This window comes from Eublepharis macularius, chromosome 17 (assembly GCF_028583425.1).
Source record: "Eublepharis macularius isolate TG4126 chromosome 17, MPM_Emac_v1.0, whole genome shotgun sequence".
Taxonomy (NCBI): domain Eukaryota; kingdom Metazoa; phylum Chordata; class Lepidosauria; order Squamata; family Eublepharidae; genus Eublepharis; species Eublepharis macularius.
Window position 1 is genome coordinate 16116432 of NC_072806.1, and position 27018 is coordinate 16143449.

Genomic DNA, 27018 nt, shown 5'->3' on the forward strand with positions numbered 1-27018 from the left:
TAGACCCATACTGAGTGGGAGGAGAGATCTGAGCTTAATTTAATTAATTGTTGCAATTATGAAAAGCCTTGACTTGACCGGTGCCATTTTTTAGAATTCCAATGGGGAAGCTGAGGTGAGCTTTTTAAATATTTTTTTATTTAAAAAAAATAATTTTTAAAAAAAAAAAGCTGAGGTGAGCTTTTAGAGATCCAACCCTACTGGGAGAAGAGCTATTGCATCATAAGCATCATATTGCATCATTGCATATTGCATCATATTGCAGCAGTCAAGTCTAAAGAATGCCAAAAAAAGAGCTTCACCTCTCTAGAGCAGTCAAAGATCACTCCTCAGAGGGTTTGTTTATTCAGGGAGGCAAAAATAAACAAACCCTCTGAGGAGCGATCTTTGACAGCTCTAGAGAGGTGAAACCGACAGAGCCGAAGGCTCTTTTTAACTACCCATCTTGGCTAACATTGCATTTCCCTTCACTTGCGCATCCTTGTGTAATTTGTCTCGTGTAGAGAGACTCTGAGACACTATGGAAAATGAAAACGGCCGAACACCAGGGAGGAGGCAAGCAGCACGACGACAGCCTCGTGCTCTTGGATACTGCACTGCAACCCTCTAGAACAGTAACACCCTAAGTCTCTGCAAAAAAGGCGGGCTACAAATGTAGTAAATAAACAAATCAACATTCTAACTTCACAAGCACAGCAGCAACGTCCTGAGAATGGGTGGGAAGCCGCTTCACCCAACTAGGGCCATTTCCACGCATCTCAGCATGGCGCTAAACTCACAGAACGAGAGCACCTTCTTAGCGCAATTTCTGACATCCTCATGCCAAGAGAACGGAATCGTAGCACGATGACATCAGAAATCGCGCCAGGAAGATGCTCTCGTTCCGTGAGTTTAGCGCTATGCCAGGACGTGTGGAAATGGCCCCGTTCATTTCCATTCACCTGGCCCTGGAGCACCAAATAGTGCAGCAGTTGGAAGTCATGCCAATGCAGACCCTGGGGGAAAGCTCTGGGAGCCGGAGCTTTGTCTGTTCATTGCAGGTGCTGGGGTTCTGAGTTCCCTGAAGAAGCGCAGTACAGACCTATCAATAAAGGGGCAAGGAAGCTCAGGCCCCTCCATGCAGAGGGCCTGCTAAAGAAGTCAGAAGGAGAACACCACATGGAAGTGACTGAAATCAATGCAGGAAACTGGGATTCTGGTGGGTGTTGAATGCTTTGGTAGAAAGCAAGACTCAGGACCATCCTTCCCCTCTTCTGGATCCCTGCTAATTATCCCTCAGGAGCACAGATATTTTCGGGCCAGCTCCCTGGTTCCATGCATAAAGCGAGCTGCCTGAAAATCAATGAAATGGGCCTCCATCCCAGGTGCGCATTTCAGCAGCACTAATCTCCCCAAAGGGAGTGCTGGGCCAATAACCTCACTGGCCTTCTTACAAGGTGTGAAAAAGCAAGAAGTTCTGCACTACTGCATCTTTGAACCAAGGTGACTCAGTAGTAAAGCGCAGTAGAACCTGCTTCTCAAACAGAAGGCCCCAATGGTTGTTGGGGGTTTTCCGGGCTGTATGGTTGTTGGGGCTGTTTCCGGGCTGAAGGCCCCAAGTTCAGCTATAGGCATCTCCATTTTAAAGACTCCAGCAGCAGGTGATGGAAGAGAACCTGGGCCCTTGGAGAACTGCTACTAGTTGGAGTCGACAGCAGTCACCTTGATAGACCAATGGCCTGATGGGCAGCTTCGCATGAGCTTATGTGAACCTTGCTGAGAATCTTCGTTGCACCACCCACCCCAATCCCCGCTGCAAAAAGAGATCTCCTACGTTTCCAAAAACGGCATGCCTGCTCTCCCTCAGCGGGGCTTGGAAATGTTTCACTTGGCGGGCAGAACTAGGCAAACGAGTTAATCCCTCCCCTGCCTGCTGATTCTGCTTTGAAAGCCTTCTTGAGCCACGGTGGGAAGAAAAAAAACACCCATAAAACGGACCAGGGGACGAATCAGTAGGCACCAGAATGGTTACACACACCTTTCTGCCAGTTCTCCCTTGCAAACATGCACATACACACACACACCAGACAGAGGCTTAACAAGACAATCTGAGCTGGGCGTGCCTCTCAAAGCGTAGGTCCATCCTGCATCTTTTAATTTGTGCTCAGTGGGACTAACAACTGCTGATGTAAAGAGACTGCTCCTCATCCAAATGTTCCATTTGACATTTTACAGCAGAGGAGCGTTGAGGGCAAGGGTGAAGTTTCTCCCCAGCACCCCTGTAAGATCCTCTCACTTCCCCTCTCCAGTGTATGGCTATCGAGCAGGTGGCAAAACGCAGCTCTGCTCAGAGGCTGGAGCAGAAAGTCACTCTTTAACTCCCCGTTGGGTGGGATTTGGATAGCCTGCTACCTGGCTTTACCCCTATGAATTCCCCCCACTCCTGGCTGCTCCCCCAAAATACAGCAGACCAAGGGTTGTTTTGTAACATTTAGCAAGTAGTCTAGGATGTGAATAGGAATCAAAGCAATGTATTTGAACTAAATCAAATGTAATTACTACAATACATGACTCTAGTGTACAGTTGGAGAATGAAAGAAACATGGGAAAGGTTACTAAGCTAGTTGGTTTACCAACAGCCTTTGCTTAGTGATGTAGCGCCTGCATTGTCCAAGTTCCAAGTTCAGTCCATGCAGTCTTTGATCATAAGCCATCTACAGCAGCGATTTCAAACATTTGCCTAGAATGCACAAGCCAGGTTGTCCTGACAGGCCACCGTAGTTGCTAGGTCACAAGCTGCAAAGGACTGGTCCAGACCAAACATGCAGCCACAGCAAGGCAGAGTGGGCACAGAACACTCTTGGCAGAGAACCTCCTTCGGAGGCCTCAGACAAGCCTCTCTCTGTGGTTAAGTCTTGTACACAAACCCAAAGTGGTTTTCAAGCACTTTATTATGGATTCCCCCAAAGAATCCTGGGAACTGTAGTCTGACAAGAAGAATGCTTGGATGGAGATCCATAATAATAATCCCCCACCTCTGCTCTCACACTGGTGGTGAGAGGCGGTGTGGTGTAGTGGCTAGAGTGACAGACTCGGATCTGGGAGACCCAGGATTGAATCCTCACTCTGCCATGGAAGCTTGTGTCACACTCTCTCAGCCTAGCCTACCTCACAGGGTGGTTGTGAGGGGGGGAAATGGAGGAGAGAGAATGAAATAAGCTGCTTTGAGTCGCCATTGGAGAGAAAGATGGGGTATCAATGAGGCTAAATAAGAAATAAAATAGATAAAAAGCAGCTAGTTAAAGTGAAGGCTGGAATACATATGTGATTCATAAGTAAGAAATTTCCTGCCACTTTAATATCCCCCCCAAAAAAGAACTAATGCCAGAACACTATTCTTTCCTCTCCTCTATAAAACTGAATTTACTGGCTGTGTCTCTAAAGTTACTGTGCCTTGAAAGGACTGTTCTGCTAAATAGAGAAGAAATGCATGTGTGGTTTGCAGAATCAGGGGAGCAAGGCTCCCTTGTCCTGGAAGAGGAAAGGCACACTAAGAGAAGATCCTCTGATGCTGTCCCTCGGGTGACCCATGCAAAGTGAGGGGGGGCAGCATTTTGGGGGGATTGCATTTAGGGCAAACTCCCACCCAAAGGTCTGTACTTTTGCTGCCGCTGCATAGAGCAGTGGAAGAAAAACGGAGAACAAACATAGGCAGCGTTGTGACGTCACTTCTGGTTTTAGAAGTGGAAGTGACATCATAGTTGTCACTGACGCCAATTTTGAAGCCTCCACCCTCCCTTCGGCTGTCAGGGATTGCCAGCTGGGGACTGGCAACCCTAGGCACATTAGACCTCTTCCTATCCACTCCTCTCCACAGCAAATACCCAACCTTGCCAACTCCTGGAGCTACCAGACCCGCTGCTACGCCTTAAGCAACTCCTTGTGCGTGGAAGCATGTGTAAAACCAAAAGCCATCCTCAGAATGTTCACTCAGTCACCGGATTATGCACACACATGCGCACGCACGCACATACACCTGATAACTGAAGACGGAATGACAGTACATGGGTGAGCAGAGAGTAATAAGACGGCCCTTACCTCTCGGAGCAATGAGAACTGCAGAGGAAACTCTTGCAAACGGCTAAATATCTATTAATGAGAGAGAAAAGAGCCGGCTTGCCCAATGCCCTTTGTTTTGTTTTTTTTCTTGTGGCCCCCACTTTAAAATTTGTCCTCTTAAAGGAAAAGAGAGAAAGAGAGAGAATGGGAATAAAAGGCACCAACAGAAAACAGTACTCACCAGTCACATAAGGTCCCAGGGGCATCTGGCTGTAGTTAACAATTCCACCTGGTCCTGGACCTCGGAAATTTGGTCCAAAGTTGTTGCTGTAGATCTGGGAGGAGCCAAAAGATGCCTGTGCAAGGAGGGAGGGGGGCGTATGTGCATGGATTTGAAGTCACAACTCAAAAGCTCAAAGGAAATGACATTTATGAGCAAGAAGTTAAAAAAACTGCTACAGGGATGGTAGACCCCATTCACAGACACGAGGGTTTACAGGATAACAGAAGCAAAGGAGAACAGTTCATGCCCCAAACAACATCCAATCTCAAATTTAGAGGTGAAAAGGAAGGGGCTTGAAGCCTAACTAAGTACTGGAACAATTTCAGTCCCTGCCAATTCGGAGCCAAATCTGGATCATTTTGTCCTGTATAGCAGCACCAAAGACCACTTCCTTTGCCAGCCAGGTGCAAGGCAAGCCCTTTTGATGCTGGGAGTGCTGCTGGAGCCCAGGTTTTCCCTAAAATGTAGAGCCCATGCCCCCCCCCCCGCCCACACACATACACACACATACACATACTTCTGTTTGCCAGCACATCAACGTCTGCACTGGTGGACTGTCTTTTTTGGCACATGGGCCAACCTCAGCAAGGGGAGCATACAATGTGAGATTGCTGAAATTGAGTTTATTCACAAATTCAGAACAATGGATCCCCTGGGGCTGAATAGAGATTTAGAATTCTTATCACTACAGATGTTAATTTCTGCTCTAATCAAGTAGCACTGTACCTTTACATCGTGACATCTTCCTTTGCTACACCTCTCCCATATAATCAAGCTGCATTGTACCTTTACATCCTGATGCCCTTCCTTGAAACACCCCTCCCACCTTCTGGCTGAGATATAAAGGCTCCGGGATCTCCACTCTTTGTATCTGAAGAAGGGAGCTCTGGCTCTCAAAAGCTTATACCTTTGAAAAATCTTGTTGGTCTCTAAGGTGCTACTGGACTCAAATGAAGCTATTTCATTGGAAACAGTGCTTAGATGGACGAAATTGCCACCTAGGACATGTTTCCTCTGCTGCCCAACCACTGCTAGGCTCCAGGACAGAACTAGAAGGTCACCCACAGGAAACCACCTTCATAGTATCGTAGTCCCGAAAAGATGCCTCTAACCTGGCGAGGAAAGGACTGCACAGAGGTGGATGCAGCAGGACAGGTGAGACTGTGACAAAGTGAAACTGATTTGTCACATGTGTGCAGTATCAGTTTCCTTTGCCAGGGATTAGCCACAACCAGCTCCTCTCTCCTCCTTTCTAAATCTGCAGTTGGGGAGGGAGGAAAGGGGCACACACTGCACAGACTTTTGCACCCAAGCCCTCTTTTTATTTTTCAATATCAAACCACACCCTTTCTCACCTGCTGGACTGTGGGATCGCTTCCTCGGTTCGTCAGGCGGCTCAGGATGCTCCGTTCAGACATCTGCAGGCGAGCAGCGACAGGCGGGATCCGGGACAACATGGAGGGCAAGCGAGTCACATCTGCTTTCATGTCGCTCAGCAGCTCTTCCAGCTGGTTTAGGACTGGGACACGAAATTCAGCAGTCAGGTGCCAAACCCAAGGCCAAGAAAACCAGAATTCCGCAAGCCTGCAGCCGTTTTGCAAAAGCAGCCAATCGGCAGGATCTCTCTTGGAGCTGCCAGTTTTACTCCTTTGCTCCTCATGAGGAAGGGCCAGCAGCCCAGCAAGTGCTGAAGCCACGCCTACTATCCAATGGGAATCTTAGTCTGGCTTTGATGACATCATCAGCCATCGCCTGTACACTTCAGATACTTCTGCAACCTGCAAGGTGGGAAACTTGCATTTTTTTAAAAAGCTAAAAAATTCTTAGGGAAGCTAAGTCCTGAAGGCAACGCCATGCTGTGTGGGTTTTCTGCATGTGCGTGTTATTGAAGCTGTCCAGGCGACCTTGGGCCAGTCACACATTCTCAGACTGAACTACCTCAGAGGGTTGTTGTGAAGATAAAATTGGAGGAGAACAATATAAGCTGCTCTAGGTCCCCATTGGGGAGAAAGCCAAGGTAGAAATAATAACAGTGTGCTTATAAACTGTCCTTCTGGAAAGATAACCCACTCAGAGCGGTTAAAAAAAAACGGTGTTATTATTATCCCCACAATACAGCTGGGGAGCTGGGGCTGAGAGGAGTGGCTTACCCAAGACCCCCTGCAGTGATCATGGCAGTAGTGGGATCTGAACCAGCAGAGTGCTGATTCGCAGCCCAACCTCTTAACCACTATGCTACAGAGAAGGGATCGTCCACTTGGGCGGTAGGGAGTTCTGCAGTGTCTTTGCAACCCAAAAGCTCTATATCCTCTCCCTGCCAATGTTGAGCCCCCCCCCCAAAGTGCCAGGAGAAGGATGGCATCAGAGCCAAGGCAGCCCCTTCCGTGGAGGACAAACCTTTATGAAGGACAGCATTGGCAGGCTTGTTCCCAGCCAGAGATTCTTTGGAGAGATGCTGGTGGCTCTCGGCAAGGCACTCCACTTCGGCCAGGCGGGCATTCAGGGCCATGGCCGGATGATTGGGCTCTTGGCTCATGTTGAGGTACGCGGCCCTGCGCAGCTGTTCCTCGATCACCAACGCCTGCTCCAGCAACTGTGGCCAAAGTCAAAGGGGACAGGGGTTGCATCCGGACTGACCACGAGGTGATTTCAGATCATTGTACAAGAAGGATGCAATTTTGCTGCTCCCTCCCAGAGATACCAGAGGACTCCGACATGACCCAGCCTGACTCCCAAGTCCACAGAGATTTCAGATGGGCCTGTGAGCCATCTGGAACTTGAATCCAGCCCCAATCAAATCTAGATTTTACTTCTGGGACATCCTTTATGGTATCATATATTAATGAACTTTCTGCAACAATAGTTGCCATCATTAACTTCTACCCCAGTCCAAGGCCCTCTAGGCCAGCGCACCCCAAGAGGAGCAGGAGGACAGCAAAGGAAGAGCACTCAACAAGGGGAATAATTAATGTATAGTACGGGCAGGTTCACAGAATGTGGCGCCTTCCCTGTCTGTCACATGACTGTGATGTCACATGAGTTCCTGCTAGTGCTCGCAACTGAGCAGATCAGGGGCTTGGAGGTAAAGGTGAGTCCTGGGTCTGAAAAGGGTGATGACAGTTCAGCAAACAGGGAGGTTAACTGGAAAAGCAGTTTAGAGCCATGTAAAGAAACCTCCTTTCTAGCACACGCCCCAAATCCTCAAAGCAGTTCATGACATATTTAAAACACATAGGGCACATACTTTTTTAAAAAGCAGACAGAAGTCAGAGCACAGCATTCTAAACACAGGAAGAGTGCAGGCATTGCTAAAGATGTCGCATGAATTAGTTATGTGTTGTTTCAGAAAGGTTTCATCTCTGTTCAGCTTTATGCTTGTTTTCAAATTTATACTATTATATCTGTTTTTTGATCAAATATCTGTTCAATCTGTTATATCTGTTTTTGATTGAATATCCTAACTGTTGGTCATATGTATTTTGATCAGTGGATGTCCTAGATCCTGGGCCAGTTGATATTGGTGGAGGAAGTCCTCTAGACCTGACCCATATGCTTGGGATGGTTACACTGAGAACAAGCCACATAAAAGAAGGCAATTTGCTCCTCTGGGAAATCTGTGTGGATACTCCAGATTATTTCTGGATTGGATCTTCTACGTATGTGTATAAGAGAAATGCAGTCCCTGGCATTTTTGAGGTGCAGAGTGCAGGAATAGCAGGTCTTGGAGGTGCCTATTTCTGACTTAAGTCTCCAAGTCAGGGGTTCTAAAACACAATGGTTTCGAGCCAAAAGTGGCTTGGTGCAGAAGCAAATATTTACAAAAGAAAATGAAATCTTTTGGTTAAGGTCTATTGTAGGGCTAGGGAGCAGCTAAAAGAACCAGTATGGAAAAGGAATGGGAGCCAAAGATTTTTATGGGGCTAAGCGGCTTCTCAGCGATGCTTTACCAAACAAGGATATGATAGAGGTGAACTGTTGCCAGTAAGCCAAGTGTGAACTGTGCACAGATCTATGCCCGGGCGCTAAAGGAAATGTGCGGGGTGTTCCTGTCTATAGTTATGACTTAGTGAGACTCTGTGTGTATGTCACTTCCTAATAAAAGCCTTGCAACAACTAATGTTTGGGCTGTGTGAACGTTATGGATTAAACCACATGCCAATTATTTTTTTTAAAAGGGTGCAAAAGCATTTACTGTGTGTAGCCAAAGGCTACTACAAACAAGCATAGGAAATTAAAAGAAAAGTCAAACAAAAGTCAACCTAACACAGTGAATTAAAAGAGAAGACGAAGCATCTCATAAATATTAACACTAAAATAACAAAGTCTAAAAATTCTCATATTAAAACATGACAGATGTGCAAAGATGTTGGTGTGAAGTTTCTGAAGTAGAAACAGTTGGAAATTGTTGATGTATACACCAGACAATTTCTGACAAAACCATTTTCTATCACTTCAATCAAAGGCAGCTGTTAGGACTACAAAAGCCGTGCATAGAGATCTGGTGGGACCCTTGGAGCTTTGTAGGGCAAGGTGGTAGAGAGTTAGGCAATGGTTAATTGTACTTTGTCCTGGATAAGACATCAGCATGCCAATTAACAGTAATGTTAAAATGTACAGTTTCAGTTAGGCAAATGAACATAGCCTAACTCAAACAGGACACAGTATCCTATTCCAGGACACTAAAATACTGAACAACACTTCCAACTACTTCGTCAGATTGCACAGGGAAGCCATTGAAATTCATAAGCATAAGCACAATTTCAACAGGAAAGAAATACTCTACATCCTACAATAGCCCTGCAGAGAAGATTAGTACATCAAGCACCAATCCATATGCAAAAGAACCTCCTCAGGATACAGTGAAGCCTCCCTCCATTAGCATGCCACACCCTGGGAAACTCTTACAGGATGACTCAGCCCAAACCCACCTTCCTGAGTAGATATAAATTACCTGCCAACATCTTCTCCACACTGTGACACTGAGAGATCTCTGTCTTTTGGTGCTACACCTCTGAAGATGCCAGTCACAGCTGCTGGCGAAACGTCAGGAACTACAATGCCAAGACCATGGCTATACAGCCCGGAAAAGCCACAACAACCAAATGAGCTTTCTTTGTCAATCTCTTGATCTGAATTTTGATGCTGTTTGGCTCTTTAATGATAAAAGATTGCGGACTTTTGTTCCATGGGGTTCATGCTTCATAGAAGCAGACGTTCAAGCAAGCATCTGCACAAGGTCCCAGAGAATTGGGACTTATCAAGAGTGACAATCCTCAGCTAAGGAACCGAAGAAACGTAAAACGTATTTCCAAACTGATCGTATTTATATACTGACAAAGATGTCAGCTACAGCAACTGTAATTGTGTTCTATGCACGCATGCTGCTCTTGGTCAGAAAGAAAGGTCACTTCACAAGCCACAGCTTTCTCCAACAGCCCACGGCAGGGAGCGTCGCCCCAAGATCTTGCTTTTGGTCTGCGACTCAGTGACTTCTAACAGCTGCTGTCCCTCCAAAACAACTCAGGGCTGACATTCCCTAACAAGTGATTTCACTGAGACATCTGAGGCTTAGAGCTACGCTACAAGAGATGAATTACACGAGGAGGAGCACTTGAAGAGAGTCGCAACATTAGCTGGGAAGCTGAGTTTTAAAAGAGATCGGAAGGCTTTGTCAATTTCCCCTCTCTACAGAGCCAGGGAAGATCACTTCTTAGAGGGTTTGCTAATTTCCTCTTTGCCTCTGGAAGGCTCTGTCAGTTTCACCTCCCCTTCTAGGAGGCAAAAAAGAAATAAACCCTCTAAGGCAGTGATGGTGAACCTTTTTGAGCCCAAGTGCCCAAACTGCAACACAAAACCAACTTATTTATTTCAAAGTGCCAGCACTGCAATTAAACCTGAATACTGAGGTTTTAGTTAAGAAAAAACAACTCATACAGTTGTCCCAACTAATTAACATCTCTCTCTCTCTCTCTCTCTCTCTCTCTCTCTCTCTCTCTCTCTCTCTCACTCACTCACTCACTCACTCACTCACTCACTCAAGAGCCACAACTGAAAGTAAAGCAAGTTAAATCAAAGCAGCGTACTCTTCTTTAGAAAGCCAGCTCCAGCAGCCCGGCTGCTGCCTCTGCTTCCTGCTGCTAAAGAGAGATGGGCAGCAGGGAGGCAGCGTTGAGGAAAAGGAATCACGTGGGCACGGCCAACACCCATGTGATCTCTGCTCAGAACACCGTTCCAGGTGTTCCCCCTCCAAATGAGCCCTGGAACTAGCGATCTGGCAACCTGGTTCACGTGCCCACAGAGAGGGCTCTGCATGCCAGCTGTGGCACACGTGCCATAGGTTCACCATCGCTGCTCTAAGGAGTGATCTTCCCTGGCTCTGTAGAGAGGGGAAACTGACAAAGTCTTCCAATCTCTTTTAAAACTCAGCTTCCAGGCTAGCACTGCGACTCCCTTAACGTGCTCCTTCTCATGTAATTCGTCTCTTGTAGCTTGGCTCTTAGATCATGAGAAGGTTTTGAAATTATGCCATCCTTAGTATTACAAGCAGGAAAGCAGAGCTCTGTTGCACATTGATGGGTAACAGGGTCAGAGCAGACACATAAGAGCCTCTTATTCACATACGAAAAAAGGAAAAAAGGAGGGGAAAAGAACTTAACCCCAACAAAATCGAATTAAGAACCAAGAAGGTTAAAGAAATCCAAATCTCATGGCCAAACATTAAAATTACTAAATGCAAAACATACATTTCAATCAATGTACAAAAATGCATGTATTTATTATAGATGAATATAAAAATGAGGGTTAGCATAAGATTCGCTTTGAGTTTTTAGTAAGATTTTAATCTTTATTGTGGTTATATTTGGGGTTGTAATATTATTCTGTAATAAATACAGACATTTTGCTGTATATTGATATATATTTATGTTTTTGCATTTATTAATTTTAATATTTGGCCCTGGGGTTTGGATTTCTTTAATCTTCTTGGTTCTTAATTCCTTATTCACATACTAAATTACCTTACGGAACTTGCTGCCTAAGATATGGTGAAGGCCACTAGTTTAGACAGCATTAAAAGGGATTAGACACACCCACAGAGCAGGATAGGTATGCCAATAGCCACAATGATTAAGTGGAACTCCATGCTCATTTCCTGGGAGACAGACAAAGGGGAGGAGGCTATTACCTTCCTGACATTCTTGTGGGAATATCTGACCAGGCACTGACATAAACAGGAAACTGGACTAGACCAACGATGAAGAACCTTCTGATCTAAGCATATCAATGCACATTCTACAGAGACATTATAGAAGCTTTGGAACTAGGGTTGCCAACTCTGGCTTGGGGAAATTTCTGGAGATCTGGGGGCAGTGCCAGGGGAGGGCAGAACTTAGGGAGGGGAGGAAGCTCAGCAGGGATGTGATGTCACTCTAGGATGTCAGTTTCTCCTAGACTCTATGGTATGCCATAGAGTCCATCCACTGTAGATCCTGTTTCCTGCTGATCTCTGTTGTGTGCAAATCAACTGTCATTCTGGAGAAATTCCAGGTCTCACCTTGAGATCAGCACCCCTATCTGGAGAGTGCAGACCTTCTGATAATTTAAACAACTGCTTTGAAACCACCTTGATTCAGTCTTGTCCACCCATGAAGGTACATTTCTTCTGCAGATGGAGGCTCCATTTGGCTCTCATATCACCCATGAATTTCTCTTATTCTTTTTTTTTAAAGGCCCAGCTAAGGCTTGGAGGAAGGTAGTTTTCAACGAACAGCACACAAGATCACTTACGCCAACCCTTTCCCCCGAAACTCACCTTGAATCGCCGAGCCAGGAACTTGTTCTTCATCTCCAGGTAGTTGCCCTTGTGGATTTCCGACTTGAATGGCTCGTTGAGGATGACGTAACGGGGATCGTTCTGGATATCTTGCCAGCGAGCATAGCCATGGCTGAGGGAAGCAACCAGCATTAAGGGAAACCACAGAGGTCTAAAAGAAGAAACGAAGTTTCATAAAGGGATCTTTCGGTCACAGAATCCAAAATTCATATTTATTTTGGATGGGCTTTGGTGTAGCTACTGGCTTGGAAATACCCATGGAAAATAAGAATCAGGCAACTAGACAGAGAAACCTCACATATTCTCCCCCTGCCCTTTAAGCCACAAATAACAAGTGCATGTGTGAGATAACAGGAGATATTTCAGCAGCTCAGAGTGGCTGGTTCTACCTGCTAAACGGCCTTGAGAAGTTCAGGAATTGTTATATTTTTGTAAAATTGCCTTTACGTGCATGGTTACTCTTTGGAATGGGACAAGTGATGCATACAAGGAAAAGGAGGGGCTATATAACCAACCACATGTAAACAGTTAGGAGAAGAGCTGTGACTCAACGATAGAGCACCTGCTTTGCATGCAAAAGGTTCCAAGTTCCATCCCTGGTGTCTCCAGATAAAAAGAACAGATAGGAGGCAATGTGAAGGACCTTAACCTGAGACCCCTGGAGAGCAGCTGCCAGTCAGAGCAGACAACATTGGTCTTTCTAGACCAAGGGTCTGACCCAGCAGTATATGGCAGTTTTGCATGTTCAATAGTACACCTGTCACAAAAAGGCTCCAAAATAATCCATGCAAACGTGGTGCTATTTAAAAGCCCATGGTGCCTGGGGAAAACCAACACGGTTTCATTTCTCCAAAGCTGCTCATCGGATTTCCAAACTTTGGGTCTTAGCTGCCTAATATCAGGCAAGCTGGCCCTTCTGTGACATCACAGCAGCTAAACCAATGCAAAGCTGCCTACAAAAAAAATACAGGGGCATCAAATCAGTTCAGATGATGTCAGGAGGGGGAGCAGGCAGACAAGCAGGAGGAGGGACAGAGGATCCATTCAAGATTTACTTTCTGGGAAAATTTAAAATCCCCCGCCCTAATATGCTCTTTGGAATTAAACACACAGGCATCAGATCAGAACTTTCACCAGCACAATATAACACCAGCTGCTCTTTTCCCTGCCATCATGAGAGCTAGAAGCTTGCCTGCTTGTTTTGGTGTCCAAAGATCAACAGCCATAAGGGCACTGGTTAGCTGCTCACTTCCCTCCCTCTCCCCTGAACGCAATTCCCCATTAACAGCACTAAGGATACGTGACGATTCCTGCCAAGAGCCAGTAATCGTGCCTCCGGTGCCAGATGTCATAAATCTTCCCCGAGGAAACAGCAGCTCTCTCCTCATTCTGCCACAGCGTGTGCAGCTCTGGGAAGGCAAGGGGGAAAGAGCTGAGCTTGGCCACTGGGGAATGTTTATTTTATTTATCAACCGACAACATTTTTATCCCACCATTCCACCTACCTTAGAGTCCCAGAGATGACAAACAATCAAAACCATTAAAACATCTTTTGAAAATATGTATTATTAAAAATCATTCTATTAGGAGAGCCATCTTGAAAATTTGGAATAAAGATAAATTGAGACTATCACAGAAGACACCGCTTTGGACTTCGACACAGGAAGCTTTCTATAGAAGTGAAATGATAACCAAACAGAGATGGTTGATGTATGGACAACTATGAGAGTTCTCTCAAGGAGACTGTAAATTGAAGACAAGGGATCTAATAGCTAAAGGTTATAAATGTCAATGGTTCTTCTATGCAAAATTGTTAGAAAAGTTTAAATTAGATAAAAAATTATGGGGCTTTGATTATAAAACAGAGTTTGAAAAAGAGTATTGTCAAAGGCTTGCACGGTGCTACACCTCTGAAGATGCCAGCCACAGCTGCTGGCGAAACGTCAGGAACTGCAATGCCAAGACCACGGCAATACAGCCCGGAAAACCCACAACAACCATCATTTGAAAAAGAGCTTTGTACAAATGATGAACATGTATAAACTTTTGTTAAAATGTACAAACTTTTGTTGAAATTTGAAACGGAAGAAGAATATGTGAAAGAGTGTATGGTAAAATGGGCTAAAAACTTTGGGTATAATATACAAATGGTCCAGAGGGAAAATATGTGGGTAAAGAGGCTTAAATTCACTTTGAGTTCTACACTAAATGAACATATTTACAAAATGATGTATCAGTGGTATATGTCTCCTGATAAATTAGCAAAAATGAGTGAGTAAAGGTATGTCAAACAAATGTTGGAAATGTGAGCAACATGAAGGGACGTTTTATCATCTTTGGTGGACTTGTCTTAAAGCAAAAAAAATTTGGTCACAAATTTGTATGTTGATACAGAAAATTTTGAAGATCAATGTACAAATTAAACATTGGAAAACAAACATGGTATTCTATTTCTATATATGACAATGGCAGCTAGGCTTTTATATGCGCAAAAATGGAAAAACACAGTATTGCCTTCAATGGATGACTGGATTGTGAAAATGACTGAGTTAGCGGAGATGGCTAAACTAACAACTCTGATTAGAGATAATACACTGTCTACTTTCATGGTTAATTGGAAACCGCTTATTGACTTCCTGTGTGAGACAAGAAAAAATGAATTGACGATTTGTGGATTTGATTTCTAAGAAGTTAAACTTGGGAAAAATAAATAGAAGGGGAGCAGTATTGAAAAGGTAAATTTTAGAGGTATTAAAAGTACAATGTGTGCAAAAATATAATAGGTGGTGTAGAGGAAAACGGAAAATGAAATATGAATCTTTTTTTGTTTTTTCTTTTCTTCAACTTTCGTGTTTTTCTTTCTTTTTTCTTTCTTTCTATTCTTTTTTCTTTAATTTTTCTTTTCTCTGCCCCTTTATTGGTCTTTTAATCTTATTATTTAAACAATAATTTTTATTGGGCTTAAAATTATTATTTTTAAAAAAGAAAATATGTATTTTAAAAACAATGATCAAACAAAATGCATAAGCAATTAAAATGCATAAACAGGAAGAAGGGTCAAAAAGGAAATGCCAAACGAAACATTCATCTTTACCCAATAGCAGAAGACAATAATCAAGAGGGACAGACTAATCTCCCAAGGGAGGAAATTCCATAATTTTGGTGCCACAACTGAGAAGGCCTTCTCTCAGTTGCCACCCATTTAGCTTGGTCAAGTAGGTCCACATAAGAGCAGGCAGCCCTTAAGGTATCTTGGTCCCAAGCTATACAGTGCTTTAAAGGTCAACACCAGGTCATGGTAGCTAATTGGGGGCCAGCGTAGATGGAACAATACTGCAGCAAAATTTGTCTGTAGGACTCTCTCCATCAGCATTTTGGCTTCAGTATTCTATAGCAGCTGTAGCTTCAGAACAGTCTTCAAGGGCAACCCCACATAGAGCATATTACAGTAGTCTAGCCTAGATGTTACCAGGGCATCTGGTGAAAGGCACTGCTTCCACTTGCTTATCCAACAGGAGGCCTGGGTCCAGCAGCACCACCAAGCTATGAACCCGCTCCTTTAGGGGGAGTACAACCCCCATCAAGAATAGCAAGGGACAGCTTAATAATAACTGATATGTTAGAATATTCCATTTTCTCAGCATCCTAATGGTTTCCAAAGCACACTAACCTCGTTCAGAGGATGCCTGTTGTAGTTCTGCATGAGTCACTGTGATTACCTCGTTTTTGGATAAGAAGCATGACCTGATTAGTGAGTCATGCAGAAACATGGGATCAGAGGGAGATACTCCATAGAAGGTGGGCAAGCACTCTCTAAAAATTAGGGGGTTAGTGATATATGCCTCAGCCATCAGAAATCTGGTGAAACTCTAGCCTACAAGACCCAAAGGGGAGAGGTCTCCCATTTACCTGTGAAGCCCCCATCCGCGATGTTGAACATGAACCGGATCCCGCTCTTGTCATCCTTCTTTCCATCCTCATCATCCTCCTTTTCTCCATTCTGTGGAGCCTCCGCTTGCCCCTTCTCTTCTGCCTTGGTGTCGTCTGTTTGGCAAACACCATGAGCATCAGACAAAATGCAGTGAGATCCCCCGACTGTGTCCCAAGGTAGGGCAGGGCAAGAAGAGCCAGCTGCCCAGGGCATAGCACAGCAGTGGGTACGAAAGGAGAGTCATTGCCCGCTTAGCTGCCGGGGAAGGACCAGGCACTGCCTGCCTTGCCACTTGCATCCAGAGTTTGCAAAACAGAATGCCAGCTCTGGGGCATGAAGATCCATCTACCTGTTGGGCACAGCTCCAGAGACACCACCTCCACAACATATCTGGGATGTTGCTGTAGTCCCAGGTGTATATTATATTCAGTTATTAAACATCGTGTTTAAATTGCACAGACTGTGAACCTTCTGCAGACAGAAATACATTGGGGGAGACCATTGCGCTATTTTTTCATTTTATTTATTTTCGTCATTTATAACTTGCCTTTCTCACTGAGACTCAAGGCAGATTACACTTTCTATCACATTTTTACCCCATCTTTTTCTCAAGGAGCTCCAGGCAGCAAATATGGTGCCTCCCCCTCTGCTGGATTCTCACAACAACCCTGTGAGGTAGGCTAGGCTGAGAGGGAGCAATGGCTCAAGATCACCCAGCGAACCTCTGTGGGAGAGTGGGGATTCGAACCTGGGTCTCCCAGGTCCTAGTATGGCACTTTAATAACTGTACCCCACTTTCTTGTACTATACCACACAGCTGCTTTGAGCTCATGGGATAGAATAGGAGAATCAATCCAATAAATAAATAATTCCCCCCCTCCTTTGGTTTTACATTTATTGTGTGGGATCAAAGCCAATTCTAAGGACTGTCATTTTTGTTCAAAAATTGAAGAGGAGAAGAGAGCAGATTTTGTCCTTTCAGGTTTCTTCCGGCCGTTGTTTGTTTCCAGCCAGGATCCAAGTGCGATCCCAACTATTCCCCAGGAAAAGTTTGACAAATAATTCCCAAATGGTGTATGGGGAGTAATAGCCTACTGTGAGAAACAGTGTCGTTCTTTTCACATACCCTGCAACTGCCAAGGTACAGTGTGGTACGAGAACCAGGCGCATCATTTCACATGCTGAGAAAGAGGGAGTTCGTTTTTCAAAAAGATACATTTCTAACGCTCAAGAACACTATAAAGGTAGGTTTGAAAATGCCCAAGCAACACTTAGTAAAAACTTAAGAATCCAGATCTGAGGCCAAGGAAGATTCTAAGAAGCAGCTGGGGTGGATCTTTGACCCCCGATAGCAGAAGCATATGAAATTACAATTCATAAAATCGTTTCATACGAACACGGCACATCAGAAGCACAGACCAGCTTTGCTTCATGCAGAATTTGGACCATCCTGGAAGTAAGGGCATTTTCTCTGCCTCTTCTTGCAACAGAGGGAGGGCAGAATAAACACATGTCCAGGTTTAAACTATGTCAAGTTTAAGAGGTTATTACCACCATAAAATAATTCAGTGATTTTTCAAAATTCTTTTTGCTTTTAGAGGCCCATCACAATCTCAAGCCCTAAACTGCAGCTTTCTAATTAGCTTGTGCAAAAATTCAGTTTAGGATTGCCAAAAGACCTGGAGAAAAAATGTCCAACTCCTTTAGGAAAGGCTTAACAGGTGGAAACAGGCAGTTGAAGTTTTTCATGGCATGAAGGTGAGTAACAACAACTGGGGAATAACATCCCATCGGACCTCTGTTATAGGAGCAGGATAGTTTTCTCCATGCCAGTTGGCAACCTTGGAAAACCTCCCTGCCTTGTGAGTCTGGAACTCTAAACAAGGCCACACCCTTGAACCCATCAAAGGAGATGCCGCTCCAGTAACTAAATATACAACATTTCTAATCCCTGAGGAAAAGTGAAGGAAAAGACCAGAGTTAAGCAAAATCTTCCCACCATGCCCCACCCAAGATGGTCCTAGAACAGTGTGGCCAAAAGTCCCCCAACAATGGACACGCTGAAGAGCAGGCCAGTAGAGTCACGCAGCGGCGGCAACATGGATGGGCATCCTGAGTGGCGCTGCTGCTCCCAGCCGACAGAGGGAGATGGCTGTCCGCAGGCAGAAGTCTGAGGACAGCTGTCTCCAAAGCCTGGAGGTGGGATCCCCCGCTCTTTTTTGAGTGGGAGGGGAGAGGCAGATGAGCTCTGTGGCCAGCAACAGGGTAGCAGAAAAACCATTTTGTGTTCTTGGACACATCTATATATATAAAAGAGAAAGCATGTTCGAGACGACTCACTACTTATTCCAGAGCGCAGGCGCGGTAGCGCACCACTAGAGGAGAAGCGGGGAGTCACTCCTTGCCCACAGCAGCCTGATCCGGTGCCAACAGAGCCGGAACAGGTTGCTGCCAGGCACAGGAGCCCGTCAGGCTGCTTGGCTCTGCCGCCCCAGTGCACTCTCTGCATGTAGCGACCTGATCCAGCACCGACGGGGCTGGAATGGGTCGCTGCTGAGTGCAGGAGCCTGGCAGGGAGCCTGGTGTCACCTCCCCCGCGTGCTCCCTGCATGTAGCGACCTGATCCAGCACCGACAGAGCTGGAACGGGTCACTGCTGCGTGCAGGAGCCTGGCACGGAGCATGGCGTCGCCTCCCCTGCACGCTCCCTGCCCGCAGTGGCCTGATCCAGTGGCAACCGGGCAGGAACGGGTCACTGTCGGGTGCAGGAGCCCATCAGGAAACTGAGGCTGCCCCCCTCCAGTGCTCCCCACCTGTGACAGTTCACTGCTGGGCACAGGTGCCCACCAGGGCACCTGTCCCCCCATTGTGGTGCTGGGGATGGGGCAATGCCAGGCCTGACCACCCTGCCTTCCTCCCCCATTGGGGAGCTGGGGAGGGGTCAATGCCAGGCCCATCTGCCCTGCCCTTTCTAGAGCCCATTGTATTTCCCCCTACAACGAACTTCGTTACTAGTCTTAACAATAAGAGGGCTGTATTGGGAGAGAAGAAAGGAGGGGGGGAACTCTGGAAGTCTGAAAAATCCAAGAACACTTTGGACTCTGATAAAAAGACCCTCTGATAAAAAGACCTCAAAAGACCCCAAAGTCAGGGCTGGTCTAGGAAGACATGGAGCTCCACCACTCCAGCAGAGGCAGAAATTCCCCTGGCCTTTCATTCAGGAGGAGGCCTAACTCCAGACGAGGAAGCCACCTTCCAGACATGACAGGAGAACAGGTATTCTTAGCGCATGGCTCATGGGGCTGGAGAAGAGACTTTTACCTGGCTTGGAGTCTTTAGAGCTCCCTTTACAGGGACTAGTATTTATTTCCGGCTTTTCTGCAGGCTTCTCGTTCTCCTGGGAAGCCTCATCTGGGGAGGCAGAGGCAAAGCAGACACATTAAGCTTAAAAAAACAGTCCATCAATCCATTCTGCTGTTTCAGACAAAAACCAGCCCAGGGGGACCAAATCCGGCTTCCAAAAGGATCCATCAATGCAGCTCAGCAATACTCATTTACAGACCCAGCAGCCACATGTGGATCTTTGACACGCCACCTGTAGCTCTTCTGCACACTTCCCAATGTGGGAAAGGCCCTTGTCCGTTGGGACTTCGTGATTGGCAAATGGTTCCCACCTTGAAAGTGTCACGGCCAGAGCAACAGGTAAGCTGTGAGATCAGGAAGGGAAGTAAATGTGGTCCTTTTGGTGGATAGGAACTGAGAATAGGGCTATGGCGGTGAAATGAGTACCACTGATCTAGATTTCGCCCACACACTCTCTACTATGAACATTAAGTGATTTTCCTTCAAGCCAACAGAATAGACAAAGGATTCCTTGGCCCCTACCACAAGCTTAAACCAATTCTGCCAAAATTTCCCCTTGAACTATTGAACTACTCAACCCAATCAGCTAACCAGAGTTGCCAACTGGCCTGGAGGGGGAAGTTCTGTCTTTTTAATAGAGGCTTAATGTGCAGAATTGCTGTTGTTGTTGTTGTTGTTGTTATGAGTAGTTGAAGCTTTTCACGACATGGAGGTAAATAATGGAGGTAAATAAAGCCACCTGGTAAACAACATCCCGTTAAGCCTCTATTGCTGTACTGCAATTAAATGGTACAGAAAGATACTTTGGGGTAGGGGCTGTGGACTACCATGGACTGTAAATATGCTTTTATTATGTAATTTCTGCATTGCTTAACATGTTTAAATGCTTGTGCTTTGTTTCAGCTGTTTCATATGTCTGCTTGTTTTCAGATTTTTTTTGCAATCGAAACTATATTGCGCTCTTTATTAGATGCCCCATCCTGTCGATTTTATTGTCTTCCATTGTGTAATCTGCCTTTGAGTCTTAGTGAGAAAGCAGACTATTAATAACTTAAATAAATAACTTAAAAATAAATAAATAAATAAAAGAGAGGGACATTTTTCTCCAGGCCACTTGGCAACCCACCAACTCAGACCCAAGCTAGGGGTCTGCTAAAACTGTTGTTCACAGCGGGGAAGGAGAGAGCTTGCTTCTGTCACACACACAAAGCCTTATCTCAAGTCAGACCTTTGGACCAGTCTTGTCTACTCCAAATGGTGGTGGCTTTTAGGTTGAGTTCTTTCACACTACCTGCTGGGGACTGAACCTAGGACCTTCCACATGCAAAGCAAACGCTCTACTGCTGAGCCACAGCCTCACCTTCATGACAGCACTGAACTCAATGGGTGGAGGCCAGGCTGGGAACCTTCCAGCTTCTCCTCTGTTCAATATAGTTGCCACAGTAGGCTTTGAAAGCTGCAACACCACAGAACCTGCAGTGGGTGGTTTGGCAGCCAAAATCTTACTAACAATGAACACCTGTCGACCCTTCAATACAGCCTATGGCCCCAGAGGCTCTCTTTAGTCCAATTTTATCCCCCGCTTTCTCCAAAGGGCTCAGGGAGGCATAGATGTTTCTTCCCTCCTGCATTGTATGCTCACAACAACCTTGTGAGGTAGGCTAGGCTTAGTAAGAGTCACCACCATAGGGTCCACTACTGAGCTTCATGGTCAGCAGGGACTGAACCCAGCCTAACCACTACGCCACACCAGCTCTGTTTTGATTCCCTGTTGATTCCCATTAGGATAATTTCTCTATTCAGATGGTGTCTCTCAATCTGACCACCTGAATCACTGACATGATCAATCTGGTATAGTAGGGAATTTGCTTGAATACTGACACCCTACTTTTCTTCCCCACAGGCACCCGGAGCAGCTTGCAACATTATTCTCTCCTTTCCCATTTTATCCTCACAACAACTCTGTGAGGGAGGTTAAGTTGAGAATGCGTAACTGGCTCAAGGTCACTCAACAAGTTTCCTGGGTAGAGTAGGGATTCAAACCTGGGTCTCCCATAACTTAGCCCAACACTCGAACCTCTACTCCATGCTAACTGACTGTCTATTAGTATTTTGGTGCATTTCACTCCACCACCCCAAGGGTTGATATTAATGTTTTTACCTTCAATTTATTATGAACAACCAATCAAAACCAGCTGCTGTAGCATAGTGGTTAAGTAGTTGGGTTGTGAATCAGCACTCTGTTGGTTCGAATTCCACTTCTGCCGTGAGCTCAGCAAATGGCCTTGGGGAAGCCACTCCTCTCAGTCACAGCTCCCCAACTTGTTATGGGGATAATAATAACACTAACTTCGTTCACCACTCTAATCTGCCTAGATGAGCAGCTGGTTGTTTATTATCATCATCATCATCATCATCATCATCATTTATAAGTATGCTTCACTGTATTCCTAAGGTATAAGCAGACCCCAAATCCCTTCAAATCTCACACCTCCAGCCTCCCCCAAGACTGCTTAATCCAAGGGCAACACAAGGCCTGACCTTTACTAGGCTGTTCAGAATGAGGTTCTGCCTTCTCTCCTTCTTCTGGCTTTTCCTCTCCTGATTTTGCTTGGCTCTCGGCACTCTCCTCTCTTTCGTCATTTTCAATCTTCTCTCCATCAGATGACACCTTGATGCAAAGCACAGTTTTGATTGCTCCAGGCCCAACAGAGATAAGTGCGGATCACTGTAAATTAGTTCCCCAAAAAGACCTGATAGCAGCAGCACATTTTCTGTTTCCTGAACTAAAAACAGCATGTCCCATTTCACACCCCAAAATGTCCCAACTAGAAATTAATCGCCAGCGTGAGACTCCTACCTGAACATCCCGGGGCTTTTTAATCTTCTCTTCCACTTGTTCCTTCTCCTCAGAAATCCCAAGATGTGCATCCCCTTTTTCTGAAATGATAGTTGAGTGTCCAGATGAAACATTGGCAGTGTGGAAAACAACAGTGCGGGAATTCATGTTGTGGGTTTGTATGGAAAGGGTAAAAGCTAAAGGGCATCTTATGGCTATTTGTTTATTGTCAGATAACAAGAAGGTGCCGGACGGAGGTTGCGTGGGGAAGGAAGAGAATTTGGTATAGCCTACGACTCATAATCCTCCAGGTATTCTCTTACAATACAGGAGTCAATCGTTTAATGGCGGCCCAACCTTTCCTCCTCTCCCCAGCTGTGTGTGTCTTTCTTTTTGTTTTTAACTTTAAGTTTTCAATAAAATAGCATTTTATTTCAGTGAGTGAATGAAACTTTGCACTTCTGAGATACCAGGGAAAGGGGCCTAAAGACCCCCTACCTGGTACCAATTTCTTTGACACAAGAGCATCTTTGTATTAAAGTAGGAGTTAAAACAAGGCAGTGTCAGTACGTATTCATATTCTAGGTCTGAGCTGAAAGAAAAAGTGCACAAGGTATCTGGGCCCTGGTATGGATAACCCAGGCAAGCCAATCTCACCAGATCTTGGAAGCTAAGCAGGTTCGGTCTTGGTTAGTAATTGGATGGGAGACCTCCAATGAAGACCAGGGTCACTATGCACAGGCAGGCAATGGCAAACCACCTCGGTTAGTCTCTTGCCTTGAAAACCCCAGCAGGGGTTGCTGTAAGTCAGCTACGACTTGACAGCACTTTCCACTACTTGGGTGCCTGGAAGCCCACAAAGATTTACAATGTACATCTTACATTTTTGCCCCCTACAATACAAAGCAAAAATCATGAGTGCATGTTAATTACCTTATATAACATTAGAGCAATTATCGCACACATTTCATAGCTGATGCCATTAAGTGGCTTCTAACCCCTGGTTCCTAGAAAGCTTCTTGCACGTGCAGACACAAGAATCGGCCTTGTTTATTCCCAATGAGGCTTGAGGTCTTAAATGTGGCTCCGGTGTCTAGACCTCTGCAGCAACCAAGCAACACAGGGTTTTACCTGGTTGTGACATGGGTCCCAGTGGCCCATGAGCTGGGCTGGCCGGGACCGGAGTATTTGGGTCCGAAGAAAGAACCTCGCTGCCTTTCTTGACATCTGGTCCTTCTGGGATCAGATCTGGAGTGCTGTACTTCCCATTGACGGGTTCGAACTCTTGAACCTGAAACCAAAGTGGATCAAGAAGCAGGAAGGAGGCAGAAGAGGAGGGTCCCTTTTAGGTTCCTGATTTCTAACATCTTACATGACTTTCATTTCACGGCTTCAAAAAATTAAAAACACTAAACAGTCATAAAGCTAAATGATTATAAAACAAGTAATCGTATTGCCAAAAGCGGCACACGGGAACATAATTAAGATGGTGAGAACAGAAGCCATTCTGCTCCTTGGCTGCAAAACCCCTCGGCAAATGAGGAATGGCCCAAGCAAGTCAAAAGCCTGGCAAAGCATAAATGTCTTTGCCTGACATCAAGGGTAGATTATGCCAGTTCAAACAGCCCAGGAGCTGAGTAGCCTCTTAAGCTTGCCCGGACTGGCACAGGCTTGCCTGTAGCTTCCTTCTGGGCCATTGCTCTCCAAGCGGAGTTTGGTTCGGATCTAGCTGGCAGAGGCCTAGGAGCAGGCAACTGGTGCTCCAAGCCGGCCCGGTGCCACTATAAGCACCACTGGGTCTCACTTGGTCGCCAGTGGCCCACTAAAAGAGTGCTCTGCCAGGAATTTTCCGATCTGCCACAGCCTGATCCCCAAAGAAAAGACAGCGCTGGAAGCAGCTTGAGCACACAAGGAAGTTGGCTGGCTGTTCTGGTATGTCTGGAGGAAAGCACAACACAAGGTACGCCTTTGGAGATTTGTGATTTTATTGTACTATTTTTGTGTTTCTATTACTATTGTAATCTGCCCTGAGCCCGCTTGTGGGGAGGGCGGGCTAAAAATTGAATAAACTAAACTAAGCCTAGAATTCAGACATTCGATGGCGGGTCCAGACCTGGCAAGCTAGGCCCCTGCTAAAGCTCTGCAAATTGGCAAGGTGAGCACCCAGCATGGAAGCAGTAGGTTTATAAACCTTGCTGTAGCATAGCGGTTAAGGAGTTGGGCTGTGAGTCATCACTCTGCTGGTTCGAATCCCACTACTGCCATGAGTTAGCAAGTAAGCCACTCCTCTCAGCCTTAGCTCCCCAGCTGTATTGTTGGGATAATAACAACACTGACCTTGTTCACCACTCTGTGTGGGCACTAATCTGTCTAGAAGAGTGGTATATAAGTGCGGTTATTATGAGAGCTGATGTAGCATAGTGGTTAAGTGGTTGGGTTGCAAATCTGCATTCTGCTGGATTCCACTACATCCACTACTGACTGTCTTGGGTGAGCCACTCCTCTCAGCCCCAGCTGGATCGTGGGGATAATAATAACATTGACTCTGTTAACCACTCTGAGTGTGACACTAATCTGTCCAGAAATGTGGTATATAAGCACACGGTTATTATTATATATTATTATCTCCCTTCTCACCAGTTACCCCACACAATTCCCCCACCCCATGCAGTTTTTCCCATATGGGGTTTCAGATGCATGTTTGAGATGACTGGGGTGGCGGAACTGCAGGGGCAAAACGGTGGCTCTGGAAAGGGTTCAGCATTTCCCTCTTTGCCCTGTGAAACTGCACCCCCTCGCATAGACCTTACCACACTTTGCAGCTATTCAGCAGAGATTTGAATTCTCGTCCACCACTGTCTCAACAAGGCCAGCCTGAATCAGGCAGAGACTGTGGTGCATTCCCAGGCAAGAAATGCCTGGCTGCTCCCTCTCTGTTTTCCATCAACTCCTCCAAAGTTCCATCCCTGACTTTGCAAACAGGCTGGCGGGCTCAAGTTAAGGCGAGCGTTTAATGTCACGCCACCCCTTGGCAGAACCAGCTGCTCTCAGGACAGAGCGCAACGTACCTGGAGAGCCACAAGGAAAGTGCTACTCACCCACCTTCTTCCTTACTAGTGACATCACACCGATGCGTGTCAGCACGTGCTGGCGAGACAGCCCCTCGCGGGGGACGCCGTCAGCAAAGGTCTCAGCACCGTCCGCGCCTGGTTCACACAGATGCCTCATGAACAAGGACACATAAGCCCTGGGGGGAACGGAAGGGAAGAATGGCTCAAATCTTCTTGGGAGGCCCAGAGAAAGATAGAAGAAGCTACAGCCCCTGTCACTTATGTCTTTAAAAGGGGATCGTACAAACTCATAGCAGAGGATAGGTAGCTGCTACCAATGGTGCAGAGGAAGTGTATCTCCAAATATGGGAGTCAAAGATAGGGTGGCTTTGCCCTTCATGCCCCACTTTGCATCCCTTCTAGGGGACATTTTTTTTGCTGTTGCATAAAACAGGATTCTGAACTAGATGGATGTCTAGTCTGGCAGGTTTCTTCTTATGCCTTTCATGTATTCACAACCAACCAGCCACAAACTCTGTTATTTCCAGCAAATTTTCAGAGTCAGATTCTAAATTTCCTGCAGGTACAGTCAACTAGCTGCCTTCCCAAGTTAGAAAGAAACCTAAGTTACAAACGTTAGAAGAATTGAGGCATCTTCTCTTGAAGGAAAAGGAAAGGGGACTCCAGATCTTTCAATTCAGGAAAAACTGAGTGCAATATGCAAAGGGAAGAACCAGTGTGGTGCAGCACCTAGCACTGGACTGAGAAGATCCGAGTTCAAATTCCTGTTCATCGATCAGACTCAGTGGGTGACCTTAGGGCAGTCACACACTCAGCCCAATCGACTTCACAGAACTATAGTCAGGATAAGAGGGGGGGATTGGGGTGAGGAGAGAGCCAGGTACACTAATCTGAATTCCAAGAAGGAAGGGCAGAATAAAAACATAAACTTTTATTCCTCTGATGATATTAGGAATGAAGGGTGGGTGGGGATGGTGGGTTATACCATTGACAGTTCCTTTACAAGCTTCACAGCTTCACATTGAGGTTCATGGTGTTTTACAGAAAAAGGAAGTCATTGCCCCAAGGAGCTGGAAGGACGGACGGACGGGAGGGAGGGAGGGAGGAAGGAAGGAAGGAAGAGGCAGGCCGGCAAACAGGCAAGGACAGTTACATGTGCCATTACATAGTTTTCATTGTAGATTTACTCAGTGAAGGGCTGGATAGGGAAAGTGGGCAGTTTCTCAGAAAAAAATGTTTCAGATTACCATACACAACAAGATTTCCTACTCTAGTATACATCTGAAATTGAGTGCAACCATGGAGGGCCAAATCCATCCTATTCAACAGCCCCACTCTGTTTGCAGCAGACCTAAAGCAGGTTGTGGAGGACAGGATAGGAGGGGGGCACTGCAGCCACCTGAACTCTTTCTCGCTTTTTCCACGGAGGTCTCGCACGAGCCAATGGGAGTTGAAGGCGTCTTGCGGGGGCATCCCCCAGCGCATGATGGCGTTCAAGAAAGCTTTCCGCTGTCGGGCATTGAACCCCAGCACCTGCGAGAGAGGCAAGAAGGGATAAAGAAGGAGAGAACGTATCGCGCATCCTCCACATTGCATCCATATACCCAGAAACTCGGATCCATGGCACACAGTGGCAATTGGGAGACTGTTCCTTGAACCGAAA

At 45.9% G+C, this 27018-nt stretch overlaps 1 protein-coding gene across 1 annotated transcript in view; it reads right to left on the minus strand.

Moving 5' to 3' along the window:
* Positions 1–27018, minus strand: part of CHD5 (chromodomain helicase DNA binding protein 5) — a 75172-nt gene that overhangs the window by 152 nt on the left and 48002 nt on the right. The window contains exons 29-40 of the mRNA XM_055001802.1: positions 26755–26888; positions 25387–25531; positions 23416–23575; positions 22306–22385; positions 21987–22116; positions 19404–19493; positions 16062–16196; positions 13453–13561; positions 12132–12264; positions 6719–6914; positions 5677–5840; positions 4280–4394 (exon numbers count right to left, since the gene is read on the minus strand). Of these exons, the coding sequence (XP_054857777.1) occupies positions 4280–4394; positions 5677–5840; positions 6719–6914; positions 12132–12264; positions 13453–13561; positions 16062–16196; positions 19404–19493; positions 21987–22116; positions 22306–22385; positions 23416–23575; positions 25387–25531; positions 26755–26888 (1591 nt within the window). The remainder of the gene's footprint in view (positions 1–4279; positions 4395–5676; positions 5841–6718; positions 6915–12131; positions 12265–13452; positions 13562–16061; positions 16197–19403; positions 19494–21986; positions 22117–22305; positions 22386–23415; positions 23576–25386; positions 25532–26754; positions 26889–27018) is intronic.